At 52.6% G+C, this 18,106-nt stretch overlaps 1 protein-coding gene across 5 annotated transcripts in view; it reads right to left on the bottom strand.

Annotated features, from left to right (window-relative positions):
- Positions 1-1,613: 1,613 nt before the first annotated feature.
- The window catches only part of LOC144741233 (retinoic acid receptor RXR-alpha-B-like), a 37,029-nt gene continuing 20,536 nt past the window's right edge, over positions 1,614-18,106 (bottom strand). Inside the window, exons 3-12 of one of the 5 annotated variants that reach the window (XM_078623837.1) lie at positions 16,669-16,846; positions 14,539-14,718; positions 10,655-10,845; positions 7,928-8,057; positions 5,885-6,017; positions 5,827-5,833; positions 5,711-5,745; positions 4,441-4,532; positions 3,217-3,322; positions 1,614-1,996 (exon numbers count right to left, since the gene is read on the bottom strand). In XM_078623837.1, coding sequence (XP_078479963.1) covers positions 1,849-1,996; positions 3,217-3,322; positions 4,441-4,532; positions 5,711-5,745; positions 5,827-5,833; positions 5,885-6,017; positions 7,928-8,057; positions 10,655-10,845; positions 14,539-14,718; positions 16,669-16,846 — 1,200 coding nt within the window. In that variant the 3' untranslated portion in view covers positions 1,614-1,848. Of the gene's footprint in view, positions 1,997-3,216; positions 3,323-4,440; positions 4,533-5,710; positions 5,746-5,826; positions 5,834-5,884; positions 6,018-7,927; positions 8,058-10,636; positions 10,868-14,538; positions 14,719-16,668; positions 16,847-18,106 lie in introns of all 5 variants that reach the window. The other 4 variants (XM_078623835.1, XM_078623836.1, XM_078623833.1 and 1 more) reach the window with 4 other exon arrangements.

The raw sequence follows: 18,106 nt of genomic DNA, 5'->3' as shown, positions 1-18,106 counted from the left end.
GGGAGGTTGAAGGAAAACGGAGGAGATGTGGCGCTAGGTGCTAGATCACGTCCACCTCTTTCACCTCCTCATCGGCAATCAAAACGTCCTCAGCCAAGGGCAACTTCATGATGGTTCTGAACACTGCCTCCTCAAGGTTTTGTTTCTCTGGTCCAAGCCTCCGTTCACCACTCGCCTCCCCCTCCCCCCCCATCCACCCGGTCCCTCGCCCGGCTACCCGCGGTGCCCAGGAGATGCCATCAGGAGGTCGTGGGTTCCATCCCGACCCCGACGATGCCTGCTGCTGTATATTTGGAGTTTGCGGTGTCTCTCTCTCTCTCATCATCATCACGGTGGCTACGAGATGTTAACTACCTCGCCTGGTATACAGGAGGTCCGTGGGTTCGATCCCGACCCTGACGATGCCTGCTGCTGTATATTTGGAGTGTGCAGTGTCTCTCTCTCTCTCTCTCATCATCATCACGGTGGCTAGGAGATGTTAACTACCTCGCCTGGTATACAGGAGGTCCGTGGGTTCGATCCCGACCCTGACGATGCCTGCTGCTGTATATTTGGAGTGTGCAGTGTCTCTCTCTCTCATCATCATCACGGTGGCTAGGAGATGTTAACTACCTTGCCTGGTATGCAGGAGGTCGTCGTATGGTCGCGTCGATTATCCTCAAGACTCCTCCAGTGTTTTCCCTCCACGTGCAATTCGTGAGCCAGTTTCCTTTTCATCTCTGCCCTTATCAAGTCATCCTTCCACGTGCGGACCTTTGTCTTAATTCTAAGTTGATCACTCTTCAGGTACAGGTTAGATGCAGCATCCTTCTGCAGCGGTACATTTCGAGCGCCAATATCTTATCTGGTCAGAATGGAGGATTACACCTAAGGCCCGTTTGAGTTGCGTAGCTCTTTATCGCGAGGCGATAAGCTTGACGAAGCGGCTTATCATCACGTGGAAATTTACAGCAGCCAAACGCTCCGAACGCACGTCCATTCTAAAATGTGGAAGGGAAAAACCGGAGGACCCGGGACAAAACAATCCACGCGACCATTGGGGGAGGAGAGAGAGAGAGAGACGCCAACGCCAAATATACAGCAGCAGACGTCAGGGTCGGGATCGCTACCCGCGACCTCCTTTATACCGGGCGAGGTAGTCAACGTCTCGTAGCCACCGTGGTGATGATGATGAGAGAGAGAGACGCCAACGCCAAATATACAGCAGCAGGCGTCAGGGTCGGGATCGCTACCCGCGACCTCCTGTATACCGGGCGAGGTAGTTCACATCTCCTAGCCACCGTGATGAGGATGATGAGAGAGAGAGACGCAAACTCCAAATATACAGCAGCAGCAGGCGTCAGGGTCGGGATCGCTACCCGCGACCTCCTGTATACCGGGCAAGGTAGTCAACGTCTCGTAGCCACGGCGACAGTCAACGTAAGCAGCGAGGATGAAGAGTAGTGGGCGAGGGGCGGGCACCGAGAGAGACTCAACAACACATCCCGAATCTCGAAGATTAACTCTCGGTCGCGGAACGGATCGAGAGAAACCTCCTCCGTCTCCACCACGGTTCGCTCCACCGAAAACTACCCCCCCCCACCCGCCCCGCCCCCCGCTGCCTCATCCTTCTCTTTCAAAACCTCTTGCACCACCAACTCAACCACCACCATCTCAACCACCACCAACCACCAAGGCAACAACCTCCTTCATCTCACACCACCACCACCAAGTCCCACACCTCCTCCCGTGAACGCCGCCATATGCACACATCCACCACCACCTTTCCTCTTCTGTCGCCACCCCTTCACCTCGACCCACCACCATCACCACCATCACCACCATCACCACCTCCACCTCCTCCGTGGCTCAGGTGAGCTGGTGAGGAGCTTCGAGCATCTCCATGAGGAAGGTGTCGATGGGCGTGTCTCCGATGAGCTTGAAGAAGAAGAGGTGCTCCAGGCACTTGAGGCCAATGGAGCGCAGAGCCGGCAGCCGCAGCAGCAGCTTCGCAAACCTGCAACACACACGCACACGTTCACACGTGTACAGACACACACACACACACACGTGTGTATACACAGACACGCACACGTTTACACGTGTGTGTACAGACACACACACACACGTGTGTATACACAGACACGCACACACACGTGTGTATACACAAACACACACACATTTACATGTGTGTATACACACACACACGCACACGTGTGTGTGTGTATACACAGACACGCACGCACACACGTGTGTATACACAGACACGCACGCACACACGTGTGTATACACAGACACGCACGCACACGTGTGTATACACAGACACACACACATTTACATGTGTGTATACAGACAGACACACACGCACACACGTGTGTGTGTGTGTATACACAGACACACACACATTTACATGTGTGTATACAGACAGACACACACGCACACACGTGTGTGTGTGTATACACAGACACGCACGCACACACGTGTGTATACACAGACACGCACTCGCACTCGTGTGTACAGACAAACACACACACACACACATTTACACGTGTATACAGACAGACACACACACACGTGTGTACAGAAACACTCACAAGTGTGTATACACACACACACACACGCGTATACACAGACACGCACACACACACGTGTGTATACACAGACACGCACACACACCCACACGTGCACACACACACAAACACAAACACGTGCAGTGTGTCATAAACATCGCCACTGGTGAGACAACGGGAGTCGGGTAAGGTGCTGCTGGCCACGCTACATCGCGTGACGCCTTCAGCTGCGCTTCTGTGGCCGTCTGGAACGCTCTTCCTTTGCAACATTAGGAATCCGCTGGGAGCTACGCTGCACTTTTAAATCATCGTCGAGAATGACAAACTCATTTCTTTCCAACGGCTTGGATGACATTGGTCGCGAAAGCAGGAATCCCATGCCCGTTGGTTCTTTCGGTAAATTCACGTAGGTATAAAATAAAATAGATGACGACGTTACGTCACACCTGATGACGGTTTGCTTGTGTTGCGATCGAAACGTCGTCATCCATTAGATTTTTTCTACCTACGTGACTTTACCGAAAGAACACACACAATCCAAGACAAGAATCAAAGTCTCGGGCGAAGCCTTGGTAGTAAACCTAGTCAATAATAATAATAATAATGACGATGATGATGATAAAAAAAACAAATAGGGGATATAGCTTTAGAGCGAGTGGTAGGTTACCTGCCAGGCTGGTCGGGGTATTTCTGCTTGCAGTAGGCCTCCAGCGAGGCGTACACCTTCTCCCGAAGAGCCTCCACCTCTCCCGGGCTCGACAATCCCTTGGCGTCTACGCGCACCGGACCAGTCGAGGGGCAGGGGGGGGGGGGGGACCGTGAGCGATTGTGAGGGCGAGCGAAGGCCGGTGAAGGCCCGTCGAGGACTCTAAGGACTGCGACGAGAGAGGGTTATAGGGTCTGTGATTGTCCCGTGAGGAATTGGACTGAAGGACTGTGAAGGACTCATCTTCTTGGTTCTTTCGGTCAAGACATCACGTAGAATGGAAATAATAAAATAATAAAAATAAAACATAGTAAAATAATTCTCACGACGACGCTGTCTTTCCGACAGACCTGTTCTTCACCTGAGGACGGCTGCTTGCGTTGTGGCCGAAACGTCGTGAGAATTGTATTTTATTATGTTTTATTTTTATTATTTTATTATTTCCCTTCTACGTGACTTTACCGAAAGAACCAAGAAGATGAATCCCTGCAATCACGAAAGCTTTAAATCGAGATGTGAAGGACTGTCAAGGACTTTCAAGGACTGTGCGGGTGCATGAAGGCCCGTGAAAGCCTGTGAAGGACAGAGTGAATGAAAGCCTGTGAAGGACAGAGTGAATGAAAGCCTGTGAACGACATTGAAGGAATGTAAAGGACTGTGCAGGGCCTGTGAATTATGTGAAGGATTTCGATTTAAAGCTTTCGCGACTGCAGGGATTCATCTTCTTGGTTCTTTCGGTAAAGTCACGTAGAAGGGAAATAATAAAATAAAATAATAAAAATAAAACATAATAAAATAATTCTCACGACGTTTTGGCCACAACGCAAGCAGCCGACCTCAGGTGAAGAACAGGTCTGTCGGAAAGACAGCGTCTGAAACTACAGGTCAGTCGGAAAGACAGCGTCTGAAACTTCAGACGCTGTCTTTCCGACAGACCTGTTCTTCACCTGAGGACGGCTGCTTGCGTTGTGGCCGAAACGTCGTGAGAATTGTATTTTATTATGTTTCATTTGTATTATTTTATTATTTGCATTCTACGTGACTTGACCCGAAAGAACCAAGAAGATGTGAAGGATTGTGAAGGCCCGTGAAGGCCCGTGAAGGCCCGTGAAGGCCCGTGAAGGCCCGTGAAGGCCCGTGAAGGCCCGTGAAGGCCCGTGCGGGCGAGTGAAGGCCCTGCCACACCTGGGTTGAAGAGCACGATTGCACGCAAGCAGCCGAGCTCCGTCTTGTCCATCTGCATGTCCCGCATCTTAGACACGAGCTCCGTGAGCACGCTTCGCACGCGCGCACACACACACACACACACGTACAAAGATAAAGACAAAGATCCCCCACGTAGCCTTAACAGACTGTAGGGAAAAGTTCTGTTAGCGAGCACCTATGAAGGCTGTGGAACGGCACACGAGGGGGTGGGTGGCCAGCACCACGCCCGACTGCCTTTGTCTCCCAAGTGGCGATGTTAACACACCGCACCAGGTACTCATTTGAAGCTGAGTCGACCTAGGGGAGGCCCGGGACCGGTTCAGATAATCGTCACTGGTGTTGGCCGTGAGCGGGAATCGAACCCGTGTCGCCGAGTTCATAGCGCAGCGTGCTAACCGCTACACTACCGCTCCCCATGTACACACGCACACGCGCTCACATGCACGCGCGCACACACCCACGCGCGCACACACGCACACACGCACACACACACGCGCACACACACGCACGCACACACACGCACACACACGCACACGCGCACACGCGCGCACACACACACGCGCACACACACGCACACACGCACACACACAGACAAAGATCCCCTTTCCACGGACCGTCTTGGGCAAGTGCTGTCAGCGAACAAACTCGCGCGTGCGCACGCACACGGAAACATGACAACAACAACCACTGTTGGCCATCAAGTGGCGGTGACGTCACCACGGCGTGGGCGTGGCACGGTGTGGCGCTGCGCTGCGTGCCGCTGTGCGGTGTGGCACAGGTGTGGCGTGTGGCACGGTACTGTGTGGCACTGTGTGGCGTGGTGTGGAGTGTGGCACGGTACGGTGTGGCACTGTGTGGCGCTGCGTGGCGTGATGCTGTGTGTGGCGTAGCACAGGTGTGGCGTGTGGCACGGCACGGTGTGGCACTGTGTGGTACTGTGTGGCGTGGTGCTGTGTGTGGCGTAGCACAGGTGTGGCGTGTGGCACGGCACGGTGTGGCACTGTGTGGTAGTGTCTGGCGTGGTGCTGTGTGTGGCGTAGCACAGGTGTGGCGTGTGGCACGGCACGGTGTGGCACTGTGTGGCACTGCGTGGCGTGGTGCTGTGTGTGGCGTGGCGCTGTGTGTGGCGTGTGGCACGGCACGGTGTGGCACTGTGTGGCGCTGCGTGGCGAGCCGCTGTGTGGCACGGACAGCGGCGCTGCATGCCACGCTGTGGCGTGTGGCACGGTACGGAGCTGCGTGGCGTTACCGGTCGAAGATGGAGCCCACGCCGGCACTGTGGCGCTGTGTATGGCGTGGCGCTGTATGGCACGGTAGTGTGGCACTGTGTGGCACTGCATGGCGTGCCGCTGTGTGGCACGGTACAGCGGCGCTGCGTGGCACGGTGTGGTGTGTGGCACGGTGCGACGCCGCGTGGCGCTACCGGTCGAAGATGGAGCCCACGCCGGCACTGTGCGCACTGCTGCGGTGGACGTGCAGTCCCGTCGCCAGGAGGATCCCGTCCTTCACCGAGATGGAGCGGTGAGAGAACGACGCGATGAGCAGCTCATTCCAGCCTGGGGGACGTCGTGTGCACACACGCACACACACACACACAGCCGCAGACAAAGGTCCCCCGCGTAGCCTTCGAAACACACCGTCGGGCGCAAAGTTTCCGTCGGCGAGCGAGCACCGAACGCGAGGAGGTCGGCACGGCGCAGTGGAATTGCTGAGCTTTATCGAAATTGAAAGAAATAAAAATCGTTTGAACCGTTCGGATAGCTACCGCCTTAGTGCTGCGTATCTCTGTGATATCTGTCTCTGCTTATATGTCTGTCTATATGTCTCTGGTTCTGTGTTTAATCTCTCTCTCCAATTTATCATTCTCAGAAAGAACGTAATCAACCAGGTAGGGTGTTGACTGTTATGTTATCTGACTCTCTGTTGTATTACATTACACTTCTAAGTATACTAGATTTGTGTTTCTATTTCATTTACACCTGATGATGAGTTCTTGTGTTGCAATCGAAACGTCGTATGCTAGTATTTAATTTATTACTTTCTCTGCATACGCGACTTTACCGACAGAACCAAAGAGTAGCTCCTACTGGCCAAGACTAATTAGAGAATTTATCAAAATCTTGATTTCAAGCTTTAGTGACTGCAAGGATCCATACTCTTTGCTTCTTTCGGTAAAGTCATCACGTAGGTAGAAAAAAAAATCACGACGTTTCGATCGCAACACAAGCGTTCGTCCTCGGGCGGAAAAAATATAATCCAGCAGTGGAACTGCTGAGCCTGTAGAAATTTAAAGAAATAAAAATAATTGTAACCGTTCGGATAGCTACCGCCTTAGTGCTGCGTGGAAGCGAATCATCAAATCGTACATAAATGCGTGCCTAATCAAGGGCAGCATACAGCGAGAGGGATTACCGTTGGTACGGCTATTTTAATACACAATAGACAGGAAGGACAAGATCAAAGGGCTCGCATAATGCACATGCATCATGTGTTTTATGGTGATTTTATTTGATTTCATTTCATGAATGAAATCAAAATAAAAAATAAAAAACATTTATTTTTATTTTTTCATTCAATGTATTTAATGTATTTTGTTTCAGATTCCTCCGGGAGAAATAAATATTATCCTATTTTTGCGATTCTATGCGTTTGCTCGCTAAGGAACACTTTTCGATTTAAAGCTTTCGTGACTGCAGGGATTCATATTCTTGGTTCTGTCAGTAAAGTCGCGTAGAAGAGAAACAATAAAATAATAAAAATATAAAACAATAAAATTCTCACGACGTTTCGATTGCAACACAAGCAATCATCACTTTTTTTTTTAATGTTTGCTGTGGTTTTCACACCGGATGATGATGATTGCTTGTGTTGCAATCGAAACGTCGTGATAATTTTATTGTTTTATATTTTTATTATTTTATTACTTCCCTTCTACGCGACTTTACCGAAAGAACCAAGAATACAAGGCGCACTTGTTTCAAGAGGCTACGCAAACGGAAGGAAGGTGGGTTCGTGGGAGATGGTTGAAGGAAAACGGAGGAGGTGTGGCGCTAGGTGCTAGATCACGTCCACCTCTTTCACCTTCTCATCGGCCATCGATACCACGTCCTCAGCCAAGGGCAACTTCATGATGGTTCTGGACACCGCCCCCTCAAGATTAAGTTTCTCTGGTCCAAGCCACCGTTCTCACCTTTCCGACTGACCTGTTCTTCACCCGAGGACGGCTGCTTGCGTTGTGGCCGAAACGTCGTGAGAATTGTATTTTATTATGTTTTATTTGTATTAATTTATTACTTCCCTTCTACGTGACTTTACCGAAAGAACCAAGAAGATCTTACTTCCACATGAAGCCTTTTTCTTACTTCTAATTAATATTTTCCCACGTTTCAATCCCGTGCGCTCGCTCAAAGGCATACGTTGTTTGAAGGGGCTACACATGGGGGCGGGGGGGTGGAGAGGGGCGTACCCGCACGTAGAAGGATGACCTGATCGTCGAGGGATAACTCCGAGAAGTGAGGGACGCGTTTGGCCCACTCCACCAGCGTAAACAGCTGCTTGTCCGCTGCCTGGCAGATGTTCGTTACCGGGTCGTTGGGCTGGAGTCGGGGGGGGGGGGGGCGCAGAGCGGGGGGGGGGGCAGCGACAAGACACGATGGGGGAGGGGGTGGTGGGGGAGGGAAAAGGTGGGGGGAGAGGGGAGGCAATTTAACATACGTCGCTGCCCATAGACTCAACACTGCCCATAGACTCACCACTGCCCATAGACTCAACACTTCCGATACCAAACACTGCCCATAGACTCACCACTGCCCATAGACTCACCACTGCCCATAGACTCAATGCCCATAGACTCAACACTTCTGATACCAAACACTGCCCATAGACTCAACACTGCCCATAGACTCAACAATGCCCATAGACTCAACACTTCCGATACCAAACATTGCCCATAGATCTCTTTTACCAGTGGCAAAATATAATGGTAGGTTTTTACCCTTATAACTGGTACAAAACTGACACCTTTATTCAAGGCATCATGTTTGCAATGACCACAACACAAGTAGTCAATAAAGCAATGAAAAAGAAGCAACTCTGATAAGGATAATAATATGCACTGTCCTTGAAGTTGATTGGCTCACACCCGAGACGGCTTTCTTTAGAGCCTAGTCCCCATTGGTGTAGGGCCAGATGACACCAGAAGGCGTACAACTCAAAAACAGTGCAATATCAGAGTATTGAGAGAGACCAGTTAAAAGGGTAAAAACCTACCATTATTGCCCATAGACTCAACACTGCCCATACCAAACACTGCCCGTAGACTCAACGCTGCACGTAGACTCAACACTGCACCATAGACTCAACACTGCACCATAGACTCAACACTGCCCATAGACTCAACACTGCACCATAGACTCAACACTGCACCATAGACTCAACACTGCACCATAGACTCAACACTACACCACAGACTCAACACTGCACCACAGACTCAACACTGCACCATAGACTCAACACTGCACCATAGACTCAACACTGCACCATAGACTCAACACTGCCCATAGACTCAACACTGCACCATAGACTCAACACTGCACCATAGACTCAACACTGCACCATAGACTCAACACTGCACCATAGACTCAACACTGCACCATAGACTCAACACTGCACCATAGACTCAACACTGCACCACAGACTCAACACTGCACCATAGACTCAACACTGCACCATAGACTCAACACTGCACCATAGACTCAACACTGCACCATAGACTCAACACTGCACCATAGACTCAACACTGCACCATAGACTCAACACTGCACCATAGACTCAACACTGCACCATAGACTCAACACTGCACCATAGACTCAACGCTGCACCATAGACTCAACACTGCACCATAGACTCAACGCTGCACCATAGACTCAACACTGCACCATAGACTCAACACTGCACCATAGACTCAACGCTGCACCATAGACTCAACACTGCACCATAGACTCAACACTGCACCATAGACTCAACACTGCACCATAGACTCAACGCTGCACCATAGACTCAACGCTGCACCATAGACTCAACACTGCCCGTAGACTCAACACTGCACCATAGACTCAACACTGCACCATAGACTCAACACTGCACCATAGACTCAACGCTGCACCATAGACTCAACGCTGCACCATAGACTCAACACTGCCCGTAGACTCAACACTGCACCATAGACTCAACACTGCACCATAGACTCAACACTGCACCATAGACTCAACACTGCACCATAGACTCAACACTGCACCATAGACTCAACACTACACCATAGACTCAACACTGCACCATAGACTCAACACTGCACCATAGACTCAACACTGCAGACTTGACACTGCCCGTAGACTGCTTTGTGTTTAATTTACTATACACTACACTACTATACACTACACTGCTATGCACTACACTGCTATACACTACACTATAAACTACACTACTATCCACAACACTACTATCCACTGCTATATACTATACACTACTATACACTATACAGCTATACACTACACTACAAACTACACTACTATACACTACACTACTATACAATGCTATATACTATACACTACACTATCATATACTACACTATACACTACACTACTATACACTACACTACTATACACTACACTACTATACACTACACTACTATACACTACACTATACACTACACTACACGAAACTACGATCCACAACACTACTATCCACTGCTATATACTATACACTACTATACACTACACCATACGCTCCACTACCATACATTCCACTTGGTGCTCTAACACATTGGCCCGGAGTACAGCGATTAGTTGTTAACAGGGTGGTCGTCACCGGGGGTTCTACTCTACACACATGTATTTACATATATATAGTGCTACCACACTAGCGCACTGCCACCGTGTGCATGCACTAGTGCTACGGTGTGGCACCAGCACGCTGGAGTGCCACCGTGTGCATGCGCTAGTGCTACGGTGTGGCACCAGCACGCTGGAGCGCCACCATGTGCATGCGCTAGTGCTACGGTGTGGCACCAGCACGCTGGAGTGCCACCGTGTGCATGCGCTAGTGCTACGGTGTGGCACCAGCACGCTGGAGCGCCACCGTGTGCATGCGCTAGTGCTACGGTGCTACGGCGCGGCACCAGCAAGGCGGCGCGTACAGAGGCGCCGGCGGGCGAGGCGGCGCCCAGCTCGGCGTAGGTCTCCGTCTTGGGCTCCACGGCGAGCTCCGCGTCCAGGATCTTCTCGACGGGCATGTCCTCGTTGGCGCCCCCCCCGCCGCCGCCGGCGCCGCCCTCCCCGTCCCCGCTGTCCTCCTTGTCCTTGCCGCGCTGGCGCTCCTCCTGCACGGCTGCCTCGCCGGCCGTCACGCCCGCGCAAGCGCCCGCCGGCGCCGTAGTGGGGGGCACAGGGGCCACACGGGACACGTGGACGGACGCGCGCGCGCGCGGGAGGCACGCGCGGACAAACGCACGTAGGCAGACACACACGTAGAGACACGCACACGAAGAGACACACGCACACGTAGAGACACACACACACACGTAGAGACACACACACAGGCAGACACGCACGCAGGCAGACACGCACGCAGGCAGACACACACGTAGACACACACACGCACGTAGGCAGACACGTAGAGACACGCACACACGTAGAGACACAGACACACACGTAGAGACACACACGTAGAGACACACACGTAGAGACACACACACACACGTAGACAGACACACACACGTAGACAGACACACACACGTAGACAGACACACACACACGTAGACACACACGTAGGCAGACACACGTAGGCAGACACACGAAGGCAGACACACACGTAGACACACACACGGACAAAGACAAGCAGGCAGACACACACGTAGAGACACACACACACACACCGGTGGGTGGGCACAGACACAGGACCACACGGACACACGTAAAACGCACACCCACATGGACGCGCATGCACACGGAGAAACACGCACACACGCACAGGAACATAAACACAAACGCATAAATATTGGGAGTGTATTGGTGAGAATCGATTCTAGGTACGAAGAATCGCTCTTTCCGCCGACTCGAGTGGGTGGATGCTGTAGCGCCCCTAATGGCTGCAGGGGTCAAGGGGCACCCACCGCACAACAACAACAACAACAGCCACCACATTCTCCCCATTACGAAACGCTCCGCGTAGAGTCTGTGGGTCTCTGAGTCTGTGGGTCTCTGAGTCTGTGGGTCTCTGAGTCTGTGGGTCTCTGAGTCTGTGGGTCTCTGAGTCTGTGGGTCTCTGAGTCTGTGGGTCTCTGAGTCTGTGGGTCTCTGTGTGAGTCTGTGGGTCTTTGAGTCTGTGGGTCTTTGAGTCTGTGGGTCTCTGAGTCTGTGGGTCTCTGAGTCTGTGGGTCTCTGAGTCTGTGGGTCTCTGAGTCTGTGGGTCTCTGAGTCTGTGGGTCTCTGAGTCTGTGGGTCTCTGAGTCTGTGGGTCTCTGAGTCTGTGGGTCTCTGAGTCTGTGGGTCTCTGAGTCTGTGGGTCTCTGAGTCTGTGGGTCTCTGAGTCTGTGGGTCTCTGAGTCTGTGGGTCTCTGAGTCTGTGGGTCTCTGAGTCTGTGGGTCTCTGAGTCTGTGGGTCTCTGAGTCTGTGGGTCTCTGAGTCTGTGGGTCTCTGAGTCTGTGGGTCTCTGAGTCTGTGGGTCTCTGAGTCTGTGGGTCTCTGAGTCTGTGGGTCTGTGGGTCTCTGTGTGAGTCTGTGGGTCTCTGTGTGAGTCTGTGGGTCTCTGTGTGAGTCTGTGGGTCTCTGTGTGAGTCTGTGGGTCTCTGTGTGAGTCTGTGGGTCTCTGTGTGAGTCTGTGGGTCTCTGTGTGAGTCTGTGGGTCTCTGTGTGAGTCTGTGGGTCTCTGTGTGAGTCTGTGGGTCTCTGTGTGAGTCTGTGGGTCTCTGTGTGAGTCTGTGGGTCTCTGTGTGAGTCTGTGGGTCTCTGTGTGAGTCTGTGGGTCTCTGTGTGAGTCTGTGGGTCTCTGTGTGAGTCTGTGGGTCTCCGAGTCTGTGGGTCTCCGAGTCTGTGGGTCTCCGAGTCGGTGGGTCTCCGAGTCGGTGGGTCTCCGAGTCGGTGGGTCTCCGAGTCGGTGGGTCTCCGAGTCGGTGGGTCTCCGAGTCTGTGGGTCTCCGAGTCTGTGGGTCTCCGAGTCTGTGGGTCTCCGAGTCTGTGGGTCTCCGAGTCTGTGGGTCTCCGAGTCTGTGGGTCTCCGAGTCTGTGGGTCTCCGAGTCTGTGGGTCTCCGAGTCTGTGGGTCTCCGAGTCTGTGGGTCTCCGAGTCTGTGGGTCTCCGAGTCTGTGGGTCTCCGAGTCTGTGGGTCTCCGAGTCTGTGGGTCTCCGAGTCTGTGGGTCTCCGAGTCTGTGGGTCTCCGAGTCTGTGGGTCTCTATGTGAGTCTGTGGGTCTCTATGTGAGTCTGTGGGTCTCTATGTGAGTCTGTGGGTCTCTGAGTCTGTGGGTCTCTGAGTCTGTGGGTCTCTGAGTCTGTGGGTCTCTGAGTCTGTGGGTCTCTGAGTCTGTGGGTCTCTGAGTCTGTGGGTCTCTGAGTCTGTGGGTCTCTGAGTCTGTGGGTCTCTGAGTCTGTGGGTCTCTGAGTCTGTGGGTCTCTGAGTCTGTGGGTCTCTGAGTCTGTGGGTCTCTGAGTCTGTGGGTCTCTGAGTCTGTGGGTCTCTGAGTCTGTGGGTCTCTGAGTCTGTGGGTCTCTGAGTCTGTGGGTCTCTGAGTCTGTGGGTCTCTGAGTCTGTGGGTCTCTGAGTCTGTGGGTCTCTGAGTCTGTGGGTCTCTGAGTCTGTGGGTCTCTGAGTCTGTGGGTCTCTGAGTCTGTGGGTCTCTGAGTCTGTGGGTCTCTGAGTCTGTGGGTCTCTGAGTCTGTGGGTCTCTGAGTCTGTGGGTCTCTGAGTCTGTGGGTCTCTGAGTCTGTGGGTCTCTGAGTCTGTGGGTCTCTGAGTCTGTGGGTCTCTGAGTCTGTGGGTCTCTGAGTCTGTGGGTCTCTGAGTCTGTGGGTCTCTGAGTCTGTGGGTCTCTGAGTCTGTGGGTCTCTATGTGAGTCTGTGGGTCTCTACGTGAGTCTGTGGGTCTCTACGCGAGTCTGTGAGTGAGTCTGTGGGTCTCTACGTGAGTCTGTGGGTCTCTACGCGAGTCTGTGGGTCTCTACGCGAGTCTGTGGGTCTCTACGCGAGTCTGTGGGTCTCTGCGTGAGTCTGTGGGTCTCTGCGTGAGTCTGTGGGTCTCCGTGACAACGGACACGTGACAACGGACACGTGACGACATACACGTGACGACGCGCGTTGTCCTTCCGTGGTAGCAACAGCGGCGTCGTCGCGAGCAGCGGCGTCGTCGCGAGCAGTGCAGTCACGAACCCCGCAGGAACCTCGCGGTCAACCGCAAGCGGCCACCCCGCCACAGGTGGGGCGGGCGGGGGCCGATTGGCGAACTCCAACGCTTTTGGCGCGAAACCGCGACAAGCTAAACCCGCGGGCACGCACGCGACGCCCCCCTTCGTCGTTCTTGGTGGTGGGGAGGGTGGGGAGGGGTCAGAGGTCGCAACCGGGTACCCGATACCCATACCCTACCCGATACCCGGCTACCCGTAACCCAGCCGGGTACGGGTAGGCCGTGAGTCACTGGTGAGTCACCGTTTGTCACTCATTTCCCAACGTCTTGTCTCTTTCGATTTAAAGATTTCGTGACTGCAGGGATTCATCTTCTTGGTTTTTTCGGTAAAGTTATCACGTAGAAGGGAAGTAATAAAATAATAAAAATAAAACATATAACATATATGTCTCTTCTCACATATTCAAGTTCCTAGAATCAACCCACCCGCGCCCGCAACATGGCTTCATCCCAGAGGTCGCAATCGGGTACCCGATCACCGTACCCTACCCGATACCCGGCCGGGTACGGGTACCCGTTTGCGACCCTGGTGCGACCAGGTACGGGTAAGGAATCAAAACCCGTTTGCGACCTCTGGGAGGGAGGGGGGTCGGAGCGGAGCTAGTGGCGTCCCGCGTCTCACCTTCGCGCTTCATGCCGGTTGCGAGGCACTTCTGGTAGCGGCAGTACTGGCAGCGGTTGCGCTGGCGCTTGTCGATGATGCAGTCGCGTGTGTCCCGGCACGTGTAGCTCAGGTCTTTGCGCACCGTGCGCTTGAAGAAGCCCTTGCAGCCCTCGCAGCTGTGCACGCCGTAGTGCTTGCCTGCGCCGAAGGGGGGGGGGAGGGCGGGGTGGTGGTGGTTAGTGTTGTTGTTCGGTCTGGCGAACCTAATCCCTGCACCTCCCGATTTGCGCGGATCGCTACGTACGGCGCAGCGAGTGCCGTGTGGAGGTGGTCCGTGCCTCTGGTGCAGAGGTCGCAAACGGGTTTTGATTCCTTACGCGTACCCGGCCGCACCAGGGTCGCAAACGGGTACCCGGCCGTACCCGTACCCTACTCGTACCCGGCCGGGTATCGGGTAGGATACGGGTTTGGGTACCCGATTGCGACCTCTGGGATGAAGCCACGTTGCAGGCGCGGGTGGGTTGATTCTAGGAACTTGAATTGTGAGAAGAGACAAGACGTTGGGAAATGAGTGACAAACGGTGACTCGCCAGTGACTCACGGCCTACCCGTACCCGGCCGCACCAGGGTCGCAAACGGTTAGCCGGGTATCGGGTAGGGTACCGGGTAGAGTACGGGTATTGGGTACCCGGTTGCGACCTCTGCCGTGTGGAGGTGGTCGGTGCCTCTGGTGGTCACCGTGACGTTGTTTTTTCTCCGGGAACTCAGATTTTTTTTCCCCTCAGCGTTTAGAATCGTCCGTTTGAGAGTATTTGGCTGCGTCACATTTCCACGTGATAAGCCACTTGCACAGAGCTATCATTCGTGAAAAAGGGTTACGTGGCTCAGTGGGCCTTACCGGGTAAAATCTAAATTTTAGTTTAATTTTAGTTGTACAGTGAAACCTTGGATTGCGAGCACAATTCGTTCCGGAAACGTGCTTTTAATCCAAAGCACTCGTACATCAGTTGTGATCACGTGACGCTCGGCAGACAAAGCGTAAGCACGCGCTGCTCGTATTGCAAGACCTCGCTCGTTTATCAAATTAATATTTATTTTAGAAATTTGCTCGTCTTGCAAAACACCAGCAGACCAAGTTGCTCGCAATCCAAGGTTTTACTGTATTCATGTCGTGGTTGCGCACTGCAGAGTCCCGCGTGGCGGTGCAGGTCACTAGTGCGTACTTGCGAGTACCCCGACTCGCTGAAGGACTCTGTATGGCAATCGGGAAAAAGTGTGGTGCTGCAGGACTAGCATCCTGTCACGTGGTAGCACTGAAGCGCTACGCAAGACTGTGGTGCTGTCGTGGTGGTGGTGGTGGTGGTTGACCGATACTAGATTAGAAGCTTTCGTGGCTGCAAGGATTCAAATTCTTAGGTTTTTTCGGTAAAGTCACGTAGGTAATAAAACAAATAAATTAATAAAATAAAAATAAAATAAAAATCATGACGTTTCGGAGGCAACACAAGCTTCCGTCTTCAGGTGGAACCGTCACAGCTCACGATAGCTGTATCAAGTGAGAGAAATTCCAAGGAAACAGTCCTTGTATATATACTGGTTGAGGGTGGGAGGAGCCAAGGTAGGCACCTGGATATTATTTTTCCTTGGAATTTCTCTCACTTGATACAGCTATCGTGCTGTGACGGTTCCACCTGAACACGGAAGCTTGTGTTGCCTCCGAAACGTCGTGATTTTTATTTTATTTTTATTTTACTTTTATTAATTTTACATTTTTTATCTACGTGACTTTACCGAAAAAACCTAAGAATATGAATCCTTGCAGTCACGAAAGCTTCAAATCTAGAAGTCCTTGTGTATATATAATAATATCCAGGTGCCTACCTTGGCTCCTCCCACCCTCAACCAGTATATATACAAGGACTGTTTGCTTGGAATTTCTCTTTACTTGATACAGCTATCGTGAGCTGTGACGGTTCCACCTGAACACGGAAGCTTGTGTTGCCTCCGAAACGTCGTGATTTTTATTTAATTTTTATTTTACTTTTATCAAATTTTACATTTTTTTACCTACATGGTGACTTTACCGAAAAAACCCAAGAATACAGTTGACCGATAGTCAAAGCGCCTCTCTGCGCACAGGGCTCCCACCAGAAGAGCGGTCCCCACAGATGGCACAGATGTGCTTGGAGAGGCAGGGCAGGGGGCTGCTGCCACCGTGCATCGACGACTTGCTTCCGCTCACGCCGTTGATGCCCAGCGGAGGCTTCACGTCCTCTGAGCTGCTCACCATGTTGAGCCCACTGGAACTTCCCACACCGCCGCCCACCTACGACAGGGTGGGCAGGGAAGGGGAGTGGGGAGTGAAGGGGGATGGGGGTGTTAGGGGGAGCGGTGGGTGTAGCGGTTAGCGCTGCGCTGCGCTACGAACACGGCGACCCGGGTTCCATTCCCGCTCATGGCCAACACCCGTGAAGATTATCTGAACCGGTCCTGGGTCTCCCCTAGGTCGACTCAGCCTCAAATGAGTACCTGGTGCGGTGCGTACACATCGCCGCTGGGGAGACAAAGGCGGCCGGGTGTGGTGCTGGTCACCCACCCCCTCGTGTGCCGTGCCGGCCTTCGTAGGTGCTCGCTAACAGCACTTGCCCCTACAGTCTGTTACAGGCTATACGGGGGATCTTTCTTGGTGTTGGGGGAGGATGATGATGATGATGATGTTAGGATTGGTTGAAAACATCCTCAACACCACAATCATAGGTGCTCGCTAACAGCACTTGCCCCTACAGTCTGTTACAGGCTACACGGGGGATCTTTCTTGCTGTTGGGGGAGGATGATGATGATGTTAGGATTGGTTGAAAACATCCCCAACATCACAATCATAGGTGCTCGCTAACAGCACTTGCCCCTACAGTCTGTTACAGGCTACACGGGGGATCTTTCTTGCTGTTGGGGGAGGATGATGATGATGTTAGGATTGGTTGAAAACATCCCCAACATCACAATCATAGGTGCTCGCTAACAGCACTTGCCCCTACAGTCTGTTACAGGCTACACGGGGGATCTTTCTTGCTGTTGGGAAGGGGGGGGTGCATGGTGGCGAGGATGACGATGATGATGTTAGGATTGGTTGAGAACATCGCAAACACAATCCTTAACCACAACCACAACGATCCCCAACACCACAATCATTGCGACCAAAATTACCGTGCCCACCGCCACCCCCGACACTAATAATGATTTACATCAGTAAAGCGACGCATTTCATCCGTAGGCGGCCAAGAATCGGAACCTGCAGGGTACGAAGAGGACATGGTGGGGAGGGGTTTAAGGCCAATTTCAAGACGAGACTCAAATAGCTCCGACGACTCCCACTGTCGTCTTGGCAGAGGCAACGTGTCCCAAGGCTAAAGCGCAATCACTGCAGGTAATGAGCCTTGATCTCGGTGGACTTAGAGAAGGATTCGATGATGTCAGGGACCTCATTGGGAGTAGAAAGACGGATAAGTTCATGTAAATATTGCGGGGCTAACCACCGAGTACCTGTGTAAGTCCCCACCACCACCACCACTACTACAACCATCCTCA

The sequence above is a fragment of the Lampetra planeri genome, unplaced genomic scaffold, assembly GCF_965212315.1.
Source record: "Lampetra planeri unplaced genomic scaffold, kcLamPlan1.2.h2 scaffold_482, whole genome shotgun sequence".
In the NCBI taxonomy this organism is placed as follows: domain Eukaryota; kingdom Metazoa; phylum Chordata; class Hyperoartia; order Petromyzontiformes; family Petromyzontidae; genus Lampetra; species Lampetra planeri.
This window is presented reverse-complemented; position numbering and strand designations above follow the sequence as displayed.